Source organism: Culex pipiens, chromosome 1 (genome assembly GCF_016801865.2).
Source record: "Culex pipiens pallens isolate TS chromosome 1, TS_CPP_V2, whole genome shotgun sequence".
Taxonomy (NCBI): Eukaryota; Metazoa; Arthropoda; class Insecta; order Diptera; family Culicidae; genus Culex; species Culex pipiens.
In genome coordinates this window covers 69,337,039-69,359,571 of record NC_068937.1, presented here as the reverse complement: position 1 = coordinate 69,359,571, position 22,533 = coordinate 69,337,039, and the positions used below count along the sequence as shown (strand labels likewise).

Genomic DNA, 22,533 nt, shown 5'->3' with positions numbered 1-22,533 from the left:
TGGACGTGGACCCTCAGGAGACGGAGGACGACGGGGCGGTGGTGGTGCTGGACTCCAAGCGGAAAGGCAAGCGCATCGTAATCAAGACTTTGACACGGCAGACGTACTTTTTGCCCGTGTTTGGCCTGGTTGATCCAGAGAAACTCAAGCCGGGCGATTTGGTGGGCGTAAACAAGGACTCGTACCTCATCCTGGAGACACTTCCGACCGACCGAGCAGTATTCGGACATTGGCGGGTTGGACAGGCAAATCCAGAAATTGATTGAAGCCGTCGTGCTGCCGACGACGCACAAGGACAAGTTCGAGAACCTGAGAATTCATTCACCGAAGTCGACCTACCTGAAGCTGGCCGGCCAGTAGCTGGTGCAGATGTTCATCGGAGACGGTGCCAAGCTCGTCTGGGACGCGTCCGCACTGACCAAGGAAAAGTCGCCGGTGGTTTAATTTCTTTTTATTTGTGAAATCAGTTTTTTGTATATTGTTAGATATGATGAAAAAAAACGATATTGACCGCCCCTCCTCTCCCTTCTTCCCCCATGCGACAACTCGTTGGGTTGCGAACAGGTGCGCGTACTTTTTCAACTTGCTATTCGGCCCCACGATGAACGTAAAGATCCGTTCCTGCTTCAACCACTTTGGTATCTCTCGATCCCAGTTGTCCACCGAACTGCTCGGAGTCACGATCAGAACCCGCTTCACAACCGGCTGCCCATAAGGTCCCTAATTCTTCAAGGTGCAGATCAACGCCAACGTCTGCAACGTCTTCCCCAGTCCCATCTCGTCGGCCAAAATCGCTCCCAACTGTTTCGAGTCTTCGCGTTTCATTCCCAAAACCCTTCCCGCTAGTGCGGCCGCAAATGCTTAGACACGCAGTACGGAACGCAACCCTTTGTTATACTTCCACTGATCGAGCGAAGGCTCCCGCATCATCAACGGAACAAAGTCCTCCGCAATCGCTTTTTCCCCACAGTCCCAACCAGCTCGACACCCGTGTCGACACCACAATCGGACTCCCGGCGCACATCGACTCCGCCGGCGGCCTAAACCCTCCTCTCGCCTCGAATCGAATCATCTTCACCGGCACATCATTCTCCTTGGCCACCTCCCCATCAATCCGCTCCACCAGTTCAATCTCCTTGCTCAACCGCGAACCCTTTTCCAGCTCCTCCCCCTTCACCAACCCGGAGCTCTCAATCACCTTGCCGTCCTCGTCGCCCAACGTGACGCTCTTCCCGCCCACGATGGTCAACGTTCCGTCGCCCTCCCACGTTTTGTGCTTTTTGGTCGTTATTTTGCCCCAGCACACTTGCGTCGTCGTTGTGACAGTTCTGAACTGTCACTATCCACACTGAACAAAATTCAATTCCGAATATCGTGCAGATAAATAATATTTACGCTTGTATTTACGATATTTACGCAATATTTACGGAAGTAAATCCAATGCGCTACGGATCAACCATGTGCCCAACCCCGTGCAGTAGCACCATCAGAGGATAGGCGGAGAGCCAAGAAAGGAGAGGATTTTTGTACGAACAGAAGGCGCAGCAATCGATGCATCCGCCACCGGAGGTTCCCCAGCAGTTACCTTACCGCCATTTTATCATCTAGGTAAAGGACTACCTTGTCCGCTACCTGTATTTTCCGGCATTATGAACCAGCCGCCGTTGACAACCCAGTGATTTTTTCTCCACCGTTGAACATGGTTCCCTCGTTGCACCTGCTCCAGGCGAACGTTCAGTCTCCAATTCCAATGAATGTGCTGTCGCCGAACCTCCCAGGTTCTGACCAGCGGCTGGTTCAGGAGGTTCAGCAAAATCATCCGCCAGCATCAGGGTCAGAATCGCAGCAGCAGCACAAAAGCCGCAAAATTGCCAAAAGAATCAGCAACAGATGCAGCACGTACGACGCAGCAGCAGCACAAAAGCCGCAAAATTGCCAAAAGAATCAGCAACAGATGCAACCGTACGACGTCGCACGACAATGTCGTGCGACATTCGCACGAATGTCATACGTTTTTGCACCAAAATGTCGTATTTGTCGTGCGATCGATCATCGAAATTGTTCGACATTGTCGTACGACATTCGACCGACGTCGCACGGTTTTGTTATTTAGGTTTTCGTGCCTTTGTCGTGTGCTGTTTTTTCGGCTTTTTAGGTTATGTTGCAGTAAAAATAAACATTTTTTTTTATTTTTAAATAGTTTTTAGATGTGTTTATTCTGTAAATAAATCTAAGTTGCGATCTTAACGTGGTTTTTGGCGTTGTCTTCCGGTTGGCCTTTTAGCTCATCTCGTCGCTTCGGCATCTTGGCCGGATTTTGTCAGCCATCTTTTCGAACCGACGCCAGCGTGTAGATACGGCACTGAAGCGGCTCTTTCGTTTATTTCCCACGGATTGATGGCCACCGGAGTACGGGACAACGTCGGTTTACGCACTTCCGGTGCGATCGTTACAGCTTTCGTTCCGTGGGACAACACGGAAACGCTGGGTTCCCGCATAGAAAAAAACCGTTTGAAAATCATTTGTTAAATATTCAATCAACATTTTACCAAATTGTATACCCACTATTTGGTAAATCATTTTTTTAATTCCTCACCGTCTCTCAAATAGTGAACTATTCCCCATATATGTTGTTAGCAATATTCACTATTTGATTTTTTCCTCTAGCGACACTATGTCAAATGTTTTTTGAAAGTTCATTTTTGCGTATAAATTTTAGGGATTTCACCATTTCTCAAATATTATTTTTATGGTTTTAAATAGTTATTTGAGTGATTTTTCATGGCGCGTTACATTTTGGGAAATAGTTGTAACAACTCGAATTAACATCAATTTTTCAAGGGTTTTCGGGTTTTTTTTTAGCAAAAAAACAGTACAGTTTTTTTTTAAATTTATTTTGTCATTTTAGTAGTACAATGATCGAATAATCCTAAGCTAAAAAAGGGAGTTCCTTTTAACAGGTGTTTAATTCAGGGAAGAAGAGGTATTGCGTGTGTCTAAATTCAGGTTTGGCTTGTTAAAAAAATAAGGCATTTCTAATTCTAAACTCAATAAATCTCAAGGAAACTTTCGCTACAGCAGGAGGTTGATCAAAGTCGTACGCCCCATCCAGCACAACGGTAGCATTTGCGATGCCAGCTCCATCTTCGCCATCCTGTGGACGTCGTCGATCAGGTACTCTGCTTGACTTGAAATTGCTTGCGAAAGGAAACGGCGCAGCTGTATCACGCCGGTTATCTGTAGTTTGTGGGACCGCTGGTTGATGAGAGCGTGTCGCACCCTGATGATCTTGTCGCACTTGACGAAATTCAAGTTCAGTTCAAAGCAGGCTTCAGGTACAAACCTTGAAAAAACAAAACAAAATAAACCACAATGTATTTATTTACAATATAATATTCAAGTCCCTTGGTGATATTCCACTCTACGTTGAATAAATTACATCCTCGATACAAAATCTGTAAATAAATCGAGTTTCACATTTGAAATGGGAGAATTTTGAGAACATAATTTGAAAGCGCAAATCAAACAGAGTACTTCTGATTTATCCGATGGACAAAGAACGAGCTTGACATAAAAAAGCAAATACAGTCGACTCTCTGGCTATCGATCTTCTCGATATCAATATTGCTCCTGCTGTCAATAAATTTTTCAGTCCCTTCAAGAAGCTTGCTTTGATTTTTCGTTCTATAATTTGATAACTCCCGCTCTCGACGGTCCCTTCAAAATCGACAACGAGAGAGTCCACTGTAGGAATAAAAAATAAAACTTCTCGACATACATACCAGTACATTCTTTGTAATGTTTCCACTTAGGCCGAAGACTCTCGGGCAGCATTGGTTTTATTGCCAGCTCCGTCAACAGAATATCAACTGCGGCTTGGCCGCTCGAAAAGATTTGAATTTTGCTATAGAAAAAAAAATCCGTCCCAAACTTTACCTTTGTAGGGAGAATTAGGATTCTTCTCCTACATAGAAACCTAGATTGATATCCGGATTTCAGTCCTGTGAAATAGAAAAAGAAATCACAAGTATCGATTCCGAGAGGTAAATTTTACAAATCAGGAGCAACATATGAAAAGGGGCAGCTGGGGTCGGAATCGCAAATCTGGAAAGGTACTTTTCGTCGAAATCTGAAAAAAACATGTTTGTTTGCATTAAAATTTATTAAAAGTTTGCGTGATTTTCCGGTTGATTTGTTTTGGTTGATTCAAAGGTCAGTTCTTGAAAGTAAACAAACCTGCTGGAGTTTCACGTAGCACCCTAGAAGCAGACACTTCTGAAAACAAACGATCCGGAAAACCACTCAATTGTCTCCTTTGTGTTGTTTTTCCTCCTCGGCGGCTTCGATCCCGCTGGACGGAAGGATGGAACTTTTTTTTCTAGCTGCTCACGGATGTAAACAAACGCAGCCAATACTTGCTGTGAGGATGGAAGGCAGTTCTTTTTACACTCACTTTTGAAAACACAACACACGAACGCGAAAATAGTGAAGATGCTAATAAACAATCGCGAACCGCGACGACCACGACGAAACGCACCAAAACAAGAGGAGTTTTGACTTGTCAATTTCCAGCGCAGACTTCTTTTGTTTGTCGCCGCGCGCGACGGGAGAAAACAGAAATATAAATACAAGAGAGAGAGCGCGCGCTTTGTGGACTAGCCTTTCACAACACACAAGTTTTTGCTGTAAAATACAAAACAAAATGCTAAATTCCGTATTTTTAATTTAATATCATTTTGAAAAGTTACTGAGATATAACAAAAAAAACATCGTTTTCAAATAAATTTAGCTACTTTAATGATCTTTTTCAATTTCAAGCTGTGAGTTTATCAAAAACGGAACGTTATAAAAAAAATTACTCACTCTCTCTCTCTTAACATGACCCTGCGTAAATGCTGCACCATGTCCTGTCGCGTCAGCGCGTCGTACAGTTCGTCCGCCCGGCATCGGAACTGCTCATTATGCTGTACTCCACTTTCGATTCCCTTGATCCCAAACAGGTAAGCTGAGGCGCTTCGTACACAGCCGTTTGGGACTTGGACATCACCATGTCTTGCAGCATAGGCACCGCGTCCGAAATGATTTCTGCGAAACGGATCGAATCCTCCAGGAAATTGACCTCGTTTCCTTCTTCTGGAACTCCTCGTTCAGCTTCGGGCCGTGCCGGGTCTTGACGTAGTACACTTTCAAGAACATCATGTAGAACACGCACTGCTGTTCGGTTTTCTTGAGCGCCGCGTCCTGCTATACCATCTTGTTGCGAATTTCCTGCGGCTGGCAGTCTTCCGTCCCATACTGCCTGCAAAGTTCCGCCAGGGAGAGCTTAGCGGAGAACGGATTATGCTCGAGGGAGGTTTTGATCAACGCGATCGAGTTCTTGCGCACCAGCAGTGACTTGTCCTCGAGCCGTTCGACGGTACCTTCTAGCACCTGGTGCTGCCAGCTAAGTGGAACCGCGTTCTGGCCCTGGATGCAGTGCCTAATCTGAAGCACCTTCGAGCGAACATGGGCCGAAACGTCCATCGTGTGGTTGAACAAATCATGCAGGAAGTCATCGCGCGTTTCCTTCAGCTCATCGGCCAGTTCCTCCTAGGTAAGCTCAGTCACGATGGCTTTGCCCATGATCTGCAGGACACAGTTGTGCACCACGTAAGATTCCAGGTTCCTCAGTTCGTCGCTCATCGTGGACAAATGTGGAATGATAAGCTTCGCATCGAGCATTCCCAGCTCCAGCAACTGGCTCATGTGCTTTGCCGTTTGGCTGTCGGTCGTGTCCACGTTGAGCCGCTCGACCAGTTCCTTGATCAACACCAGGTAGATCGAAGCGATGCAAACTCTTCGTACAGCAGCATCACGCCGCCAGCGATCGGCGCAATGGTGCTCCATAATCTGCAAGATTCGCACCGGATTACGCTGAAAACGAAAGATGTGTGATGATCTCAAAATAATTAAACGAAACATGTTCCAACTTACTCAACAAACGATTCCTCGCAAAACCGGCGGAGCTTCTCCAACGGCAGTTGAAACAGATTGTACAGCACCTCATCTTTCGTTGTCCTTCAGCGCCGGCACCCGGTCCGCCCGCGGCAGTTCCGACTGAACCAGCTCATCCAAAACATTCGTCCCGAACCGGAAAATCTCAATAAACAGCAGATTGCACGCGCGAAACAGGGTCCGGAATCGGCCACCACAATTATTTTGCACCTCCATTTGCAGCAGCGACAACTTTTTGTTTTGACGGTTTTGACAGATGTTCAAAGGGGGGTTCGGCCATTTATGTCGATCATGTCGATTGATTAATTAAGTCGATCTATATTATGCAATGTTGGATACAAGTGGAATGCATTAAAACTTGGATGCAACCAACGACATTGAAACCATTGAAACGCATGAAACTTTTTTTTGAAAATGCAGCCCAAGCAAATTGGGTACTAAAGCCCTATGTCCATTTTTATGTACAACGGTAAAAAACACGATTAAAAACCATTTCTGATCACTTTTTTTTCATTTTAATGCAAAAAAAATATTGTCATTTTAACGCAAAAAAAATATTGGTCCCCTTGGAACGAGCTGTCAAGTAGGACCTTTTCTGTCAAGAAGGGCCGTGAAGTTAATTTTTAAAAATTGAATTAAAAATCCATTTTAAATCCTTTGAGGTCGTTCAAAAGGTCATTGTACTCAGAAAAATAAGCTTTATCGTAGTGAACAATAATATCACAAATTTAAGCTTAATTTTAGGACCCAATTGTTGAGAATTGGTTTTGTTAAAAATAATTAAACTAAAAAATAAGGCCATGTAGTTGAATGTTGATGTCACCAACAAATTTTGGCCAGAGTAGGATGCTATGAAACTATGTTTTTTCAACTAAAATCATGTTTATACTTCATGTAGATTAAATAAAAAAAACATGGTATAATATATCAATTTCTAATTTTGTACAAACAGCTTCTTTAAAAAGAATTTTGATTAAAATCAAAAAAATATTTATGCATCAATATAGTTTATCTGAAAAGGTCCTATGTACACAAACAACGTGTTAAACGAGGTGTAACACTAAAATTTTACATGTTGTTCTCTAAAATCATAAGATCTGTCAAATATTTAATTCATAATCAGGAATATGATCAAATTCTTGCAGCATTTAAAATTTAAATTAACAATTTTTCAAATACTGACTATTTGTGAAAACATAACTCCATATTTTTGAACCAACAATTTGACAAATCGTCACCATTTCCTAAAAGGTAATTTAATGTTTCTATATGGTCACTAAATCATCCTCGTTCATCCGGGTTGTCAGCAGCAGGATTCGATTGGAATATTTTTGGTTACCTGAAAAAAGATTACTTCATTCGGCTAAATCATCCAAAACATAACTAGAAATATAAAATTTAACTTTCAATGTAAAATTTAAAAAATGTAGCCAATTTACACTTGTAAATTTATAGGAAAAAAGACAAAAAATGTTTAACACAACAAAAATTTTTGAACATTTTAAATTTCATGTAAAAAATCGTTGATGTTGATTTTTTATCAACAATTTGTATGAAGAATTTTGTTTTTTTTTTTTATTTAAAGCGTGTGTTTCTTGGGATTCTGAAGCTTTAAAGAAGCAATGAACTTTAAAGTTTTTAAATTATTTTGAAATGTTCGAATGTTAGAATCGTAAAAATTTAAAATATCTAAATAATTAAAAAAAAGATTTTGAAAATATCAAGAATTTTAAGAATAATACAATTAAAAATTTCTAGAGTTCATGAATTTTAGAGTTTTGATAATTCAAGCAAATATTAAAAATTTATTTGAAAAAAAAATAAAATCATTTTTTTTTAATCTTAGAATTTTAAGAAATAAAAAAAATATAAATTTTGAAAATTTTAAATTTAATTTTTTTTAATTATATTTTTTTTTTAATTATAAAATGATGAGCTTATGAACCCCAAAATATTTTTTTTAATTTCTGATTGTTTGATTTTTTTTATTACTTCAAAAACATGACTCACCAGTTCCATTGATAACAACTTCTGTCGGATCAGAAACGCCGCCGGGAGTATATTATTCCGTCCTCCTCCTCCTTTTCATTCACCCAGAACAGTGAACAACTCCCTAGGAATTGGAAGTTCCGTTTCTCTCTTTATGTTCCCTTGGGCGGAACTTGGTATTTCATCCTTCTTCTCCTTTGGGAATACTCCGCAACCTCCCGCGGAAAGTAAAACATCCGTCTACTTGACCGCAGAACGGTTCCTCCCGTCTTCCAGCATGGCCGCCGGGTTATCTCTATTTCCCATCCTCCTTCGCCTCTACCACCACGATGACCGAAATCAGGAAACCTGGAACACAGGACACTATGATTTGGCCGCTCGCCCACTCCGGCTGAATCTTTCCGGCAGAAAAAAATAACGCAACTCACCTACCAACCGGCCAAAATCCTTGCGAAGCTCAACAGCAACGAAAACTGCAATCAAGTTAAAACAAGACCAACTGAAAAGAACTGTCAAACTGCTTGCGTCGACGAAAATCGTGACGTCAAATTGAAGCAAAATCGATAGGAGAAACAATGTCGGGCTTGTCGAGTGTTTGTCGCACGTTTGTCGTCCTTTCGACCAATCGATATCGAAACGGTAAAATCAAAACTAGAGGTGGGCAAAACCGCTCTTTTTAGGAGCCGCTCATTTTCGTTCGCTCATTATAAAGAGCCGCTCTTTTGAACGGCTCTTTCGCTCTTTTTCAAAATTAGAATGAAAAGAGTTTTTGAAGAATCGAGTGATTTTATAAGTTATTTCACATTGGACTTTTATAAATTATTCAATAAAACAAATCAAAACTGCAAACGAGAAGATGCCCTTGAAAACCATAAGTATTGGTGGTCTCTTTGTCAAGATTTCTACTCGAACCTAAACATTCGAGTTATTGAATGGCATCCAAACTAAAATCTAAGATGCTGGAAAAATTGTTTTTAATTTTAAAATTGCGTTTATTTCTGCATTTGAATTAATTGAACTAAAGCTGATATTTTATTTGGAGGAAATATTCTGTGAACTCTTTTCTACATTTTGATTAACGCTAAAGTTTGATCGAACCAAAGGGTTCTTTTTTCAAAATCTCTAAACTATTCAGTAGATTTTTGGTGATATCTTACAAATTATGCAATTTGAAATGCTTAAATTTGTATTACCGATCATGGAAAGAGCTGCGTGATACTGAGCACCCAAAAACGCCTAAATTCCGGAAGAATCTCCGGAACCGGTTCCATGGAACACTATCGTTCAAAGGTTACCGCTTTGCAACTGTCCAACATCCGTGTAATAATATATTTCTTCTCGTTTAACAGGATGATTCCGTCTGGAACAGGAGGACCGGGTCCTCAACAGCTGCATGCTCCGTTACCGTTACCAGCAGCGAGACCAGCTCCAGGAACACGACTATCACCGGCGGGAGTCTTCGTCTGCGGCGGCTTCGTTCATGGAGCCGGAGATTTTCGTTCAGCGGCTCACCATTGATCGTCAGTCAACCGTCACCGCCCTCGCAAAAGAATGACTACGCCGGCATCGGAGGTCGTGGACTGGATTCCGAGGCCAAGGAACGTGTCAAGTTGCTTCGCGAGGACGACCAGCGAAGTGAAATGGAATACAAGCATGCCGCGGCCAGGAAGCTGCAGGAGCTGGAGCAAAAGCAGATGCACAATAGGGATGAAGACGGTGGACCGGGGTCTTCACCAGCCAAACTAATCTACCTCCGAGGTTCCGTAAGCTAGAGCAAAATCCTTCCGGAAACAGCATACATACAAGTCAACCGCAGGGTAGTGATTACGGTGTTCGGAATCAAAGCAATGGTACTGCCAGCAACCATGTTCCACCTGCCTAGAAGGAGCAGCAGGGTGACGGCAAGAGAATGGATCGTGGCGATCGTGACGATCGTGACCGCGGTGACATGGTCCCATGAGAGATCATGAAGCGTCGCATTGACTCCTAGGAGGACGATCCCTTCAGCAGTGGTGCCCGGAGTCGTCCAACAAGATGAGCGGTGGCGGTGGCCGCGTTGAGTTTCGGAATCGTTAGCGCTTTCGGAGAGCGCGCCTAAGCAGATACTCCGGTCAAGCTGGAGTCATCAAAGGAAAAGGACCAAAAGGCCAGCGAACCTGTTCGGCTGCTGCCGAAGCTTTGGGAAGATTTGGTAGAAGCCACTTAATGTGTGCGCCACCTCGTTGGACTGGATGACGACAAAAGGACACTTCCGGGTCGGATGCTGACAAAAACGACAGCGACGTGCCTACGGACCGTTCAGGTGCACTCGGTTGAGCTCACGAACAACGATTCTATCTGACGGTTCGATTTTAGAAACGCAAAAACTTGAACGCCCCGCGGTCAACTCCGAGCTCCATGTCCCTGGAAGTTCTTCCCCCAAGAAGTTCCTGGAATTTTGTTCCAGCTGCTTTCCGGAAATGCCACTCGGGACGGCCATGATCTTGTAAGATACGACAAAAGTAAAGCTGCACGGACCTGGTCCGGTCACCGCCATGATAGTGCCCTCTGAACGAAGGATGAAATGCTGCACGTACGCGTCCAGGGCCAGATCAAACGGATCCGGTCCACGATCCTGGCCTATTGTTTTAAAATTTCGGTAATTTATTCGTAACTTTTGCTTGTTTCTGTTGTCAAATTGTTTATTTTCTTTTCTAACAGGTGCAAGGAACAGGCTTGCCGGACGGTCAATGCAACCTTCAAAGTTGGCCAACCAGCAGCAGCGAGACCAGCACTAAGACACGGGTATGAATCTTCAAGCAATTTCAATATGGCGACTTGTATCAGAAGAAAGTGAGGCATTTTGCTAATTTTCACTGTTCCGTGTTCTGCGTGCACGTCCGCAAACATCGACCACACACATACTAACACAAAGCGCCACCAAGAGCCAAAAGGTAATTACGAATATTTTTGGCACTTTTGTTAAAAAAATAAGCGGTTTTGCAAAACCAAATAACAAAACCAACTTTTAAGTGTAGTTCAACTATCAAACTTATAATTCGTTGCTGATTTGTTCGGAAATTTGCTAAAAATAATTTTTTTCCTAGGCACCCCTTTTGGACGGAAATTTCTGTTGTCACCTTTTGGTTCCTTGGATTAACCATGGATAATTTCACAGTGTAATAAACAGGGCAGCTACCACCACGCGGCGCCACCGTTTTGAAGGAAAAAATGATACAGGTTTTTTAGACGAGATTCAATCCCGTGACTAAGATCACGACGATGATCGGCGAAACTCTTCGTCGGCGGCGGCTCCGTCCATGGAGCCGGAGATTGTCGTTCAGCGGCCAGTCATCGACCGTCAGTCAACCGCCGCCTCCCTCTCAACAGAATGGCCACGCCGGCGGAGGTCGTGGTCTGGACGCCGAGGCCAAGGAACGTCTTGCGAGGAGTACCAGCGAAGGGAGCTGGAACAAAAGTAGGCCGCGGCCAGAAAGTTGCAGGAGCTGGAGCAAAAGTTGCAAGCAACGTTGCACGGAACTCGCCCGGTCATGGCCCTGCAAGTATCCTTGGAACAGCGCTGTCCTCGGAACGACGGCTGGTCTATTGGCTTAAAAATTTCGGTAATTTGTCTTGTAAATTTTGCATTATTCAGTTCACTAATGGTTCATTTTTCTTTTCTAAATAGGTTCATGCAATCTTCGTCGAGGCTTCGTCGAAAATTAACAGGCTTGCCGGGCGGTCGCCAACCTGCAAGTGCCCTCGGAAAGATGCTGGACGGAATAGGCTCGACGTTCATGGCCCGATGCGTGGATCAGACTCGGTGGACGGTCGCCGCCCTGCAACTGCCCTCGGAACGACGGATAAAATGCTGCACGAACGCGTCCAGATCCAGATCAACCGGAGCTCGTCCTCATGTGCCTGGAGCTGTCCCTCGAAGACTGTTCGACCGGTGAATTGATGCTTGTAAGATTTAATTAGCTTATTGATTAAGTTTTTTTTTAAATAAACAAATAAAAACGCGAAAATTAGTTTTAATGGCAACAAATCCAATGACAGATGGCAAAAGAAGAAGAAGAAGAGAAACACAAAAACAGGTTGATGAGCGTCCGATTTTTCACCACTACGTCGTTCTTACATCGCCCCCGCACGTAGGCCTCTCGCGATGTTCGAACAAGGTTGACAGGTTTACGTTTCGGGTGCAAAATACCTTGATTCGGGTCTGATGCATGTCTCAAAATCAGACCCGCATCGGCCCCTGTAGGTCTGATCGTCGTTCTTACGATCAGACCCGATCGGCCCTGTATTTCTTACTGGGATGCGGGTATGCTCCGTTGTCAATACCGGTCGACATTTTGCTTGTTACGGTAATTGAAACACAGATTTTAACTCCAGGGATTCCTAGGAGAACCCAGGACATTTCAAAACATTTATAAAGTAGCCTACCATACTCACTGAAGCTATGCGGGTATGAAAACCATCGACCTCTTGCTTGTTACAGCAATCCAAGGTCTTAATCCAAGGAGCTCTCGGATGACTCAGAACATCCCAATAAGTTGTTACAACATTGCACTGTAGCTTTCCATACACTCTGATGCAGTCTGGGTAGAATCCGGTTTAAACATCTTGAAGTTTCGTCTTGTTTCTATGGTATGCCTCTTGCACAAATGGTTCAAACGGATATTGCGCGTTTTCCCGAGAAAGACACGCGGCAAACCAGCCTCGAAACGACGCGCCGCACTTTCGGCAAATGCGTGCTGTCAAATCCCATACTGCGCGTTTTGTTTTTGTTGATATTCTTCTTCGAATCGCCTGGCATTGTTGACAGGTATATTTTATATTGCACCAAAAGTGCAGAAAATCGCTGGCAACAATGTCTATGGCATATTCTGAAATGCCGCGCGGCGTGTACCTTTGAAAGAAACGGACAATAGTGTTCGGGAGTAAGGTCTCCTAGAGTTACATCCCTGGATGGTTTGAACTTTGGTCATTTGCGTTTTTTTTTTTATCATTCCATTCTTCTCGCAATACCACTGCACTGATTTGAATACGCTGGACTGGCCAGCAGCTGTGATCTTCTTCTTTAGTCGTGGTCAGTGGTAATGCACAAGAGATAAGCCGATAAGAGAGAACGATCTCTCTCTCCGATCGGTTGAGGTTCATCCCGATTGGAAGGGATCTGGGCCAAGTAGGGAGCAAATTAGGGAAAGCAATTTAAGTAGTCCTAGAACCAAGGGACGGTACGGGTCGGACACCCGTCCGTCATAACGCGACTGTACATATTTGTATATATCTTGACGAATAAATGATTCACTGTTAAGTGTGGTTTGTAATCGCGAGTGTGGTGTTCTTATTTGGAATCCGGATGGCGTTCATGGATCACCGGGCGTTGGAGTACCTGCGCTGGAATCGCAGTACGATCTGCTGGTCTGCGGGTAATACCCCCACCCCCCCCCCTCCTGGCGTCGTGGTTTCTATCGTGTTGGGACTTGGCTCCGAACCCATACCCCAACAGATAAAAACAAGAGAAGTCATGTTTCAATCATGTTAAGACATATCAGAACTCATAGTTTTTGCTGATACGCGTCGAATGATGTCAAGATGATCGAAATCCATAATAAAATAAATAGAGATTTTTACATAATTTTAGAAATAACAAAAATACAGCCGAATCCTAAGATGACAGTTTTCGTGAGTTGCGCGTATTCACCGACAGATGGCTAGTGGGCCTCGTAGGAGTCCGCCCATGAAATACGCAACTCGAAATTTGCATGGGAAACTTTTTTTTCGTGATGGATTTCACGGCACGCTCACTTCAACTGTTCCAGAGTAATATTTGAACGTGACGTATCTCTAAACAAGTTTTTTTTATGAAAATGATTCCAAACTGCTTATTTTGTCGTTTTAAACCGAAACAAGGCAAAACCTATATTTTTTTAAACTATTCACCATTTTCAAAATTTTGGCTAGACAGTATCGAAGGCCGCCATCTTAGGCCGACTGAGCCCACAAAAAGGGGTACGCTCAGTTTGTATGGGAGCTGTCAACATGCTCCCGGGTTGCAAAAATACATTATACAAGTTATAAAGATCCCATTATGAAAGGGGGGAAGTTTCGAAATAAATAACGCCGACGCGTTGTGTTAGACTGTCCAAAACGTTCTGATTTTATTGTGATCGAAAAGTCCCCCAGAGCCTCACACACGAGGTACTGAGGTTTTGCTTGCAAAGCATTAATCGAGCTACTTGCTTTAATCGCGGCGAGGTAAACGAAGTTTAGCTTTGTTCGCAGTTTGGGTTACTGTTGCCGGCTGTGCTGACGATGTTGGTGGCGTCGATCAATTATTTTTTTTTCTTCACAACTTATTTTTATTAGGTCCTTTTAGGTACTGCGACCAGGTTAGGACCGAGGATCAAGAGTACAACAAATCTATATATATAAAAAATTTCGGCGGTTTTGTTCGAACGCGAATCAATTCAACACGGAACGTCGGATCGAGGTGCTCTTTGTTGCGTTGGGTTCGTATAAGTCCAAGGAAGGTTCTTACGCCAAAAAGTTACAACTTTGGCCACTCTGGAACCGGTTCCGGAAAATCTGCAGATTGTATGGGAAAAGTTACGTAAAACCAAATTTTGATCACAGGAGGCTGAATAAGCAAACAAGCTAAAAACGTCAAGAAACCTGAAAAGGGCAGGACGAAGTTTGCCGGGTAAGGCTTGTAATAAATAATAATAAAAAAAACTGTAACTGAATTAGATGATCATTTTCTCGTGCCATGTGTCAGCAAGTGTGCGATAACGTCAATCTGTTCCTCGGGTGTCTTGCACTGCCTCAAGCGAACTCTGTAGTCTCGGTAAATGGCCCACAGCTCCGACTCGCTGTACAGCATCCGTTCACCTTGTTGCTCCTTCGGGGTTGCACCGGCGCCGGCGCCAGTACTTTCGCTACTTCTTCCTGCGGGACGAGGATGTTTCTCTTCCGGTACCGCTCCAGGTAGCGGAGGAAAATCTGCCGCGGTAAACACAGCTCCTGCCGGAGTCTGTTTGTCTTTCTTCCATGCTGGCGGCTTCGGCTTGGACGCCTGCTGCCTCGACTGGATGAACTGCGCACGTTTGGGACAGCTGCGGTCCAGACCCTCGTGGGATCCAGAACAGTTGACACACTTCTTGGCTTGCGTTTCTTCTGCTTTGCACTTTTCTGTGCTGTGGGGACCCCCACAGCTACTGCACCTGGGCTTGAGATGGCAGTTACTTGTTCCGTGACCGAACTGCAAGCAGTTCTTGCACTGGGTCACGTGCGGTTCTTTGTTCCGGTAGGCTACCCACCGGACGACGACTGGTCCCACTTTCTTCACCTTGCTACTCAACCGTCGATCAATTATGCGGAAAACAATTTCCGTAACTTACATTTTTACCCAAAAAACTTAAACTTCAACAACTTGTAATTTTTGAACCCCCGGGTTTAGAGAGTTGATCCAGAAGCCTTTTTTTCATGTCTCGGCGAGATCTTTCGAAAAAAGTTGATCCCTCTCAGGTACATCCTTGGACCAGCTCCCATGCAAATTTGCCCATTCTCCTTTCTGCAAGAATCCAGCTAGAATTTTGCTAGAAGCTGTTAGTAAGATGTTTTTCTTATTAATTTTTAAAATAAAACGGGTGTCAAAATCGAATTTATTCACATAAATAATTTTGTAATCACAATAAATGAAAACTGGAACACTAGCACTAGTTTTCTAAATGATACACTTTCACATTGCGGCACATTTTTATTCTATCAAAATTTTCTTCCTGGACAAATCTTGGGACAACCTGCAAATAAAAAAAACTGCTTCAGAGCTTACCTTTTTTGAAATGTTTCCGCGTAGCATACGGCCACTTTCCGTTTATGATGACTCTGGTGCTGCACCACCGAGCCGGCATCGTATTTTTTGCTATTTGTTTTTTTCTTTTTTTTAATTAATAAGTTGTTTGGGCACACAACTAACTTGTTTGAATAACTTACCAAAAATAGAAAATAAAAACGAAAAATGTGAACTTGTGTAAACAAGTCGGATGACAGAACTATTTTGGCGGAAGTCAAGTTCAGTACAAAGCGGTTTCCGCGGAAATGGAGTAAGTTTTGACAGATTTCGCTCTGTCAGATTTTTCTAGCAAAATTCTCACAGAATTCTAGCTGATTTCGCTTTGCTAGAATATTCTGGTAAAATTCTTACCGAATTCTAACAGGTCTGTTAGAATCATTCCAAATTTTCAGGCATGAATTTCACGTGACATTTAGTTGTGTGAGTGTATGCTGCGTGAAAATCAAGAAGAGTTGACCTGAATGCATGGTGATTGTTGCATGACTCATGTAAAACATTGTTTAGGGACGAAAATTGGCTGCCACAGGAATTTTCATGCAACTATGTGGTGAAAGATTTTTGAGTGTCGGTCTGATGCCCGAGTGGGCTAAGGCGCCAGTCCTTACTGTTGGTGCTGGGTTTGATTCCCGTCGGATGCAACTTTTTTTGTGTTTGCATAAATTGTACATGCGGTGTGTAATATTAAGCGTTTATTTTAACGAAGGTGATGTGCATGCTTTTGCATGCGATTTTACCATCGGATTTTTTGCTGTGTATGTACAAACAACACAAAGAAAACCATTTTCTGATTGAACACATACCATTCCAATCAGCATAGGGCTCCGAGAGAAGTCCGTACTGTGACAAGGAGACGCCTCCATATTTCGCGATACTGGGCAGTTGAAACGACTCGAAGATTATCGTGCCACTCGTGTCAATGCCCGCTCTTCGTATAACACCGTCTAAGGCGATGTTGAACAGAAGACAAGATAAGCCATCACCCTGACGTAACCCTCACCGTGATTCAAAGGGTTCCGATAATTCCCCCGAAACACGCACATAGCATATTACTCGCTCCATGGTTGCCTTGACCAGCCGTGTCAGTTTGTCCGGGAAACCGTTGTCGTGCATAATCTGCCATACCTGCTCGCGGTCGACCATGTCATAGGCTGCCTTGAAGTCAATGAAAATGTGATGTGTGGGCACGTTGTACTCGCGGCATTTCTCAAGGATCTGCCGGAGGCAAAATATTTGGTCCGTGGTGGCTCGCGCGCACGTAAAGCCTGCTTGGTAGGGCCCCACAAACCTTTTTGCGTGGGGGATAGCTGACGGCAGAGGATCTGGGAGAGTACTCTTTATAGGCAGCATTGATAAGTGTTATGCCGCGGTAGTTACAGCAATCCAACTTATCGCCCTTTTTGTAGATGGGGCGTATAACCACAGAGTAATCCAGAGGGAGCACTGGCATTTCATTCATGGTTGCGTTACGCGGTACATCGTGGTACATCCCCCCTTCAGCAAAACTTTTGCTTGTCGTAACGCTCGAAGCAAACTGACATTTGAGGCGTTACTTTTTTCAAGCGTTCAGATCTAAGAGCTCTTAGGTTCAGACCCCGTAAAAAATTTGACAGTTCTCGACCTAACGAAACATCCTTCGAAATCGGGAGGAGTGTGAAGCAACTGCGGAAAAGTGTGTAAACTGCGAAAAACTACGAGTGCAACGTAAGGTGAACGTCGACGCAAACCATTCCGCTTGGAGTAGTGATTGCCCGGTCTTCCAGAAGGAGCAGGAGAAAAGGAACAGATTGGTGGACTTTACGACGTAGCAACCAAAACCGGACGGAGATATATTGTACCTGAACATTGCTGGCATGAAATCTCATTTTGACGAACTGAAGCTGATTATTCAGAAGACAACACCAAAAATAATTGTACTGACGGAGACACACTTGACAGAAAAACACGATCTTGACGAGTTTCAGATACAAACGTACAGCTGCAGTTTTTGTCTATCAAGGTCAGCACACACAGGTGGAGTTGCCGTGTACGTGGATGATCGCTTAAAATACGAGACGATTTCAAACATGGCTGTTGGAGATAACTGGTTTTTGGCAGTGGACGTGAAAAGCTCAGCACTCAACGGAATCTACGGAGGAATTTATCATTCACCTAGCAGCAGTGACACGGAGTTTATTGACAGCTACGAAGAATGGCTAAGAAGTGTGTTCGCGGATGAAAGAAGGAACGTATTCGTCGGTGACTTCAACATTCGATGGAATGAACCAGGGTGTTCCAGAGAGCTAAAGAACGTTGCAGATGCTATGGGAATGAGGCAGATTGTTTTGGAACCCACGCGCGTCGGACCGACAAGCAGCAACATCATTGATCTCGTCTTCACCAACATGGAGAATGCAGAAGCACGTGTTGTTGAAGAACTGAAAGTGTCTGACCATGAGACAATCAGTATCGCGATTGGGAATGACACAATCAATCTTCCGGAGCGAGAGGAATCGTATGTAAGCTGGAAGCGGTACTCCAAGGACAAGCTGCAAGAAATTCTTCGAAGAAACAGGAGCAGTAACAGCAGGATAGATGAGACAATTGGAGAAGCATCGCGTAACTTCAGCACAAATCTGGTGTCCGCTGTTGAAAGTTTAGTCGATGTTCGCTGCTGTAGACGCACAGAAACAAGTGACTGGTACACTGATCATCTGAGGGCTATGAAAAATGAACGGGACAACGCGTACCGGCAATATAGGTGTACAAAATCTGTTCCAGCGCTGGAGAAGTACAAGCTGTTGAGGAACGCTTACGTCCGGGGTCTGAAACAGGCGAAAAATCAGTCGGTTGAGGAAGAAATCAGAAGCTGTCATGGAGATTCTAAGAAGCTATGGAGATGTTTGAAATCGCTGATTCAGCCCGGAGGAAAGCAGCATGCAGAAATCGTCTTTGGAACCGGCTGCAGCGATGCAGAAACAGCAAGGCGTCTAAACAACTTCTTTGTGGACAGCGTAGAAGAGATTCATGCGAAGATTCCGCCTCCAACAGTAGTTCCAGTAGCAGTGCAGGAAGAGCCAGAAGAGTCGCTGTACGAATTCCAACAAGTCACCATGGCCAAACTCAAGGATACCGTTCGATCGCTAAAAGACTGTGCTGGCGTCGACAACGTGACAAAGCGTGTGATGTTGGATGCTCTGGATGTCGTAGGAGGAGAGTTGTTGGATATTGTGAACAGGTCTCTGAGCCAAGGTGAATTCCCACAACATTGGAAACAAACTTTGGTAATTCCAATTCCAAAGGTGCCGAAATCAACGCGTCCGGAAGATCACAGACCAATCAACATGTTGCCGCTGTACGAGAAGGTCATAGAAACGATTGTGAAAGAGCAGCTGACGGCGTTTGTGGATCGAGCGGGAGTACTAGTTGAGGAGCAATCTGGTTTTCGGAGACATCATTCTTGTGAGTCAGCTCTTAACCTCCTACTTGTGAAGTGGAAGCAGTACGTGGAAGAAGGAAAAATTATCTTGGCAGTATTCGTGGACTTGAAGCGCGCTTTTGAGACAATTGACCGATCCAAGTTGAAGGCAGTTTTGCATCGTTGCGGAATACGTGGTACAGCTTTGAGGTGGTTAAGCAGCTATCTAAGCAGCCGAGTACAAGTGACAAGGTACAACAGCGCAACATCGCCCGCTACGGATGTGAATCTTGGAGTACCACAGGGAAGTGTACTAGGACCGCTGCTATTTATTCTGTACATGAACGACCTAAAACAAGCGTTACGGCAGGCACAAGTGAACTTGTTCGCCGACGACACAGTTCTGTTCGTAGTGGGAGATAGTTTGGACGAATGTTTTGACGTGATGAATGCTGAACTAGCAGGATTTGTCGATTGGCTGAGGTGGAAGAAACTTCAACTTAACGTCAGCAAAACGAAAAGCATGATTGTGACTACACGGCGGCTCAATGACATTAGCAGATCAGTTATGGTAGATGGCGAGGCAGTTGAACGGGTGGAAGCGATCAAATATCTTGGAGTAATGCTGGACGAAAAACTCAACTTTAACGAACACATTGACTACACGATACGGAAAGCAGCTCGCAAGTATGGAATTATGTGCAGAATCAGCCGATACCTGACCTCAGAAGCAAAGATACACGTCTACAACTCTTTGATTGCTCCCCATTTTGACTACTGTGCCTCAATTTTGTTTCTTGCAACCCGGACGCAGCTAAAACGAATGCAAGTGCTTCAAAGCCGAGTTATGCGTCTGATACTGAAATGTGACCGTTTGACTTCAAGACAACTTATGCTAGAGTGCCTGCAGTGGATGTCCGTTAGGCAGCGCATCGAATACAACACCTTAGTTTTTGTGTTTAGGATTAGGAAAGGGATGGCCCCAAAATACTTGACGGAAACGGTGGTACACGGAAGTGACATTCATCAGTACAACACAAGACAAGCTGACGACCTCAGACTGCTGCAATGCAAGAAGACTTGCACCCAGAACTCCCTACTTTATAAAGGATACAACCTGTTTAATCAACTCCCCGACGAAGCTAAGCTCACCAGCAACATCAACGAGTTCAAGAGGCACTGCAAGACTTTCGTTTTACGAAGACCACTGGAGTAGGTACCCACGATTGTACTGTGAGGAAGAGCATGTTATGACGGCCGGCCATCTTCATTATCGGTACAAATCGCATGGGATTTACCTTGGGCCGCATATGAAAAAGTTTGATCAAAAGTAACGCGAATCTGGGCGCGGTTTTAACCCTATGTGCTCATATGTGTGTGAGATAGCAAATGATCTCAAATCCCTAAATAGGAGAAAAGGAAGCAGCAGCGAGTGACATAAAAGACTCAACATAGGATTTGTATGAGCGCCTTGAGGTGATGTAATGAGAGAAACGGATGGGCATACACGGAAGTCGAGTAAGATTTAAGGATACTCTCAAGCACTGGAATAGAATTATCGAAAGATATCTGCTCGTAAACCTTCCATACTACAAATAATGTGTATGGGCAAGAGGTGGGCCATCCAAGGATAAAAAAAAAAATCGGGTAATCAAAAACAACCAACCAGTTAGCCGATTTATTCGGGATTCGTCAGGAGTAAGATTTTTAATCGGCCTACGAATAGACCGATTAAATTGAGTTGAGTCAGATTTTATTTTATTCACAGACTAAATCGGTAAAAAATCGGTTGTTTTTGTAACCGATTTCGTCGGCCGATTTCGACAACCGATTTACCACCAGACGCTTATGTAAAGATTACACAGAAGTCTGTTGCCACCCGACTAGACCCGACTTAGTTATGCGAAAAGTCGGATTTTTTTTACGGGGGATGACTTCTATAAACTGTGGGTCTCGTGGCGCAGGGGTAGCGGCTTCGGCTGCCGATCCCGATGATGCTATGAGACGCGGGTTCGATTCCCGCCTTATCCACTGAGCTTCTATCGGATGGTGAAGTAAAACGTCGGTCCCGGTATCTCCTGTCTCGTCAGAGGCGCTGGAGCAGAAATCCCACGTTAGAGGAAGGCCATGCCCCGGGGGGCGTAGTGCCAATAGTTTCGTTTTTTTTTTTCGACTTCTATAAACTGTCAAAGTTTTTCACATTTACAAAATCAACAATGTGCATTTTCTGAAGGCGATAAATTTAATCACAAAGAATGTATGTGATATTGCGTGCATATTTTGAACAAGATTTCTGGAGCTGCTGCGGTTCACCGATCCATTGAATTCGGAACTTAAAGTTTACCCTTGTGACCGACCGCTTTGTCGTGATTTCACGTGGACAGATAGAGCAAATAGTGTAATTTACCAATTTATTTTTATATTAATATTTTTGCTTTTTTTTCTTCGAGGAGTGACCAGAAATATATGTGATGTTGAGTCGATAGAAGCTTTTTGCTCTTAGTTTACTTCAATTTATTATTCTTATCTCGAGCTAAATTGATGCACTGACTTCCATCATTTGCGAAACTAGAACAAGGACTATAAATGTGTTTAAATTTTCGTTTTGGCTTCCCGTAAATTCGGATGTTGGAAACGAAACAGCCTGCAGGTTTTCACCGCTGGCGTTCATGACCCCCGCCCCCACCGTTAATGTTCGCTTTGGCGGCCCAGTGCTGTTGGGATGGAAGCAAAATCCAACAGTCCTAGACCAATTTCAATCGAGTCGACTATTTTTGTTATAAACTTTTTTTCAACGTTCTGAGGAGGATCAATTTGGACCCTTGGACGTACGGCTCCAACTGATTCAAAGGTCAAATATCAAAAACTTCACTTAATGTGGTCGTCTTCTAAAAGTTGCTAGAAGTTTCCTGCTGTTGAATGTTCTAAAGAAACTTTAAACAGATGACATTTTTCACATCCAGCAGTTGTCAAAACAAAACAAAAATCGAAAAAAAACATGAGTTTACTATGATGAAAATTTTCAACGGGTAATCCATAACGCCGCTACGATTCCAAAGGGTAAAGTCGTAACGCAACCATAAGATTTGATTACTTTTGTTCGGACTGTTTTTCCTCACTTCAGATCATGGAAATTACCTTGTGGAACGCCCTAGCCAGCTTCTCTCCTCAATATTTGAAAAGCTCGCTCGGCAACCGATCTTTACCGGCGGCTCTGTTGTTCTTCAGCTCCTTGATCTCCTTATTAACCATCCAGAGATCAGGAGCCGGGAACTGGTCATCAGCCCCGGGAGCTCCAACCCATTTAACTCAATCG

General features: G+C 43.9%; 1 protein-coding gene and 1 pseudogene across 2 annotated transcripts in view; both read right to left on the bottom strand.

Moving 5' to 3' along the window:
* The window catches only part of LOC120426971 (innexin inx1), a 46,242-nt gene extending 30,349 nt beyond the window's left edge, over nucleotides 1–15,893 (bottom strand). Inside the window, exon 1 of one of the 2 annotated variants that reach the window (XM_039591791.2) lies at nucleotides 15,803–15,893. In XM_039591791.2, coding sequence (XP_039447725.1) covers nucleotides 15,803–15,829 — 27 coding nt within the window. In that variant the 5' untranslated portion in view covers nucleotides 15,830–15,893. Of the gene's footprint in view, nucleotides 1–8,004; nucleotides 8,141–15,802 lie in introns of those variants that run through there. The other variant, XM_039591792.2, reaches the window with a different exon arrangement.
* LOC120426970 (condensin complex subunit 1-like) lies at nucleotides 2,489–7,291 on the bottom strand (annotated as a pseudogene).
* Nucleotides 15,894–22,533: the final 6,640 nt, after the last annotated feature.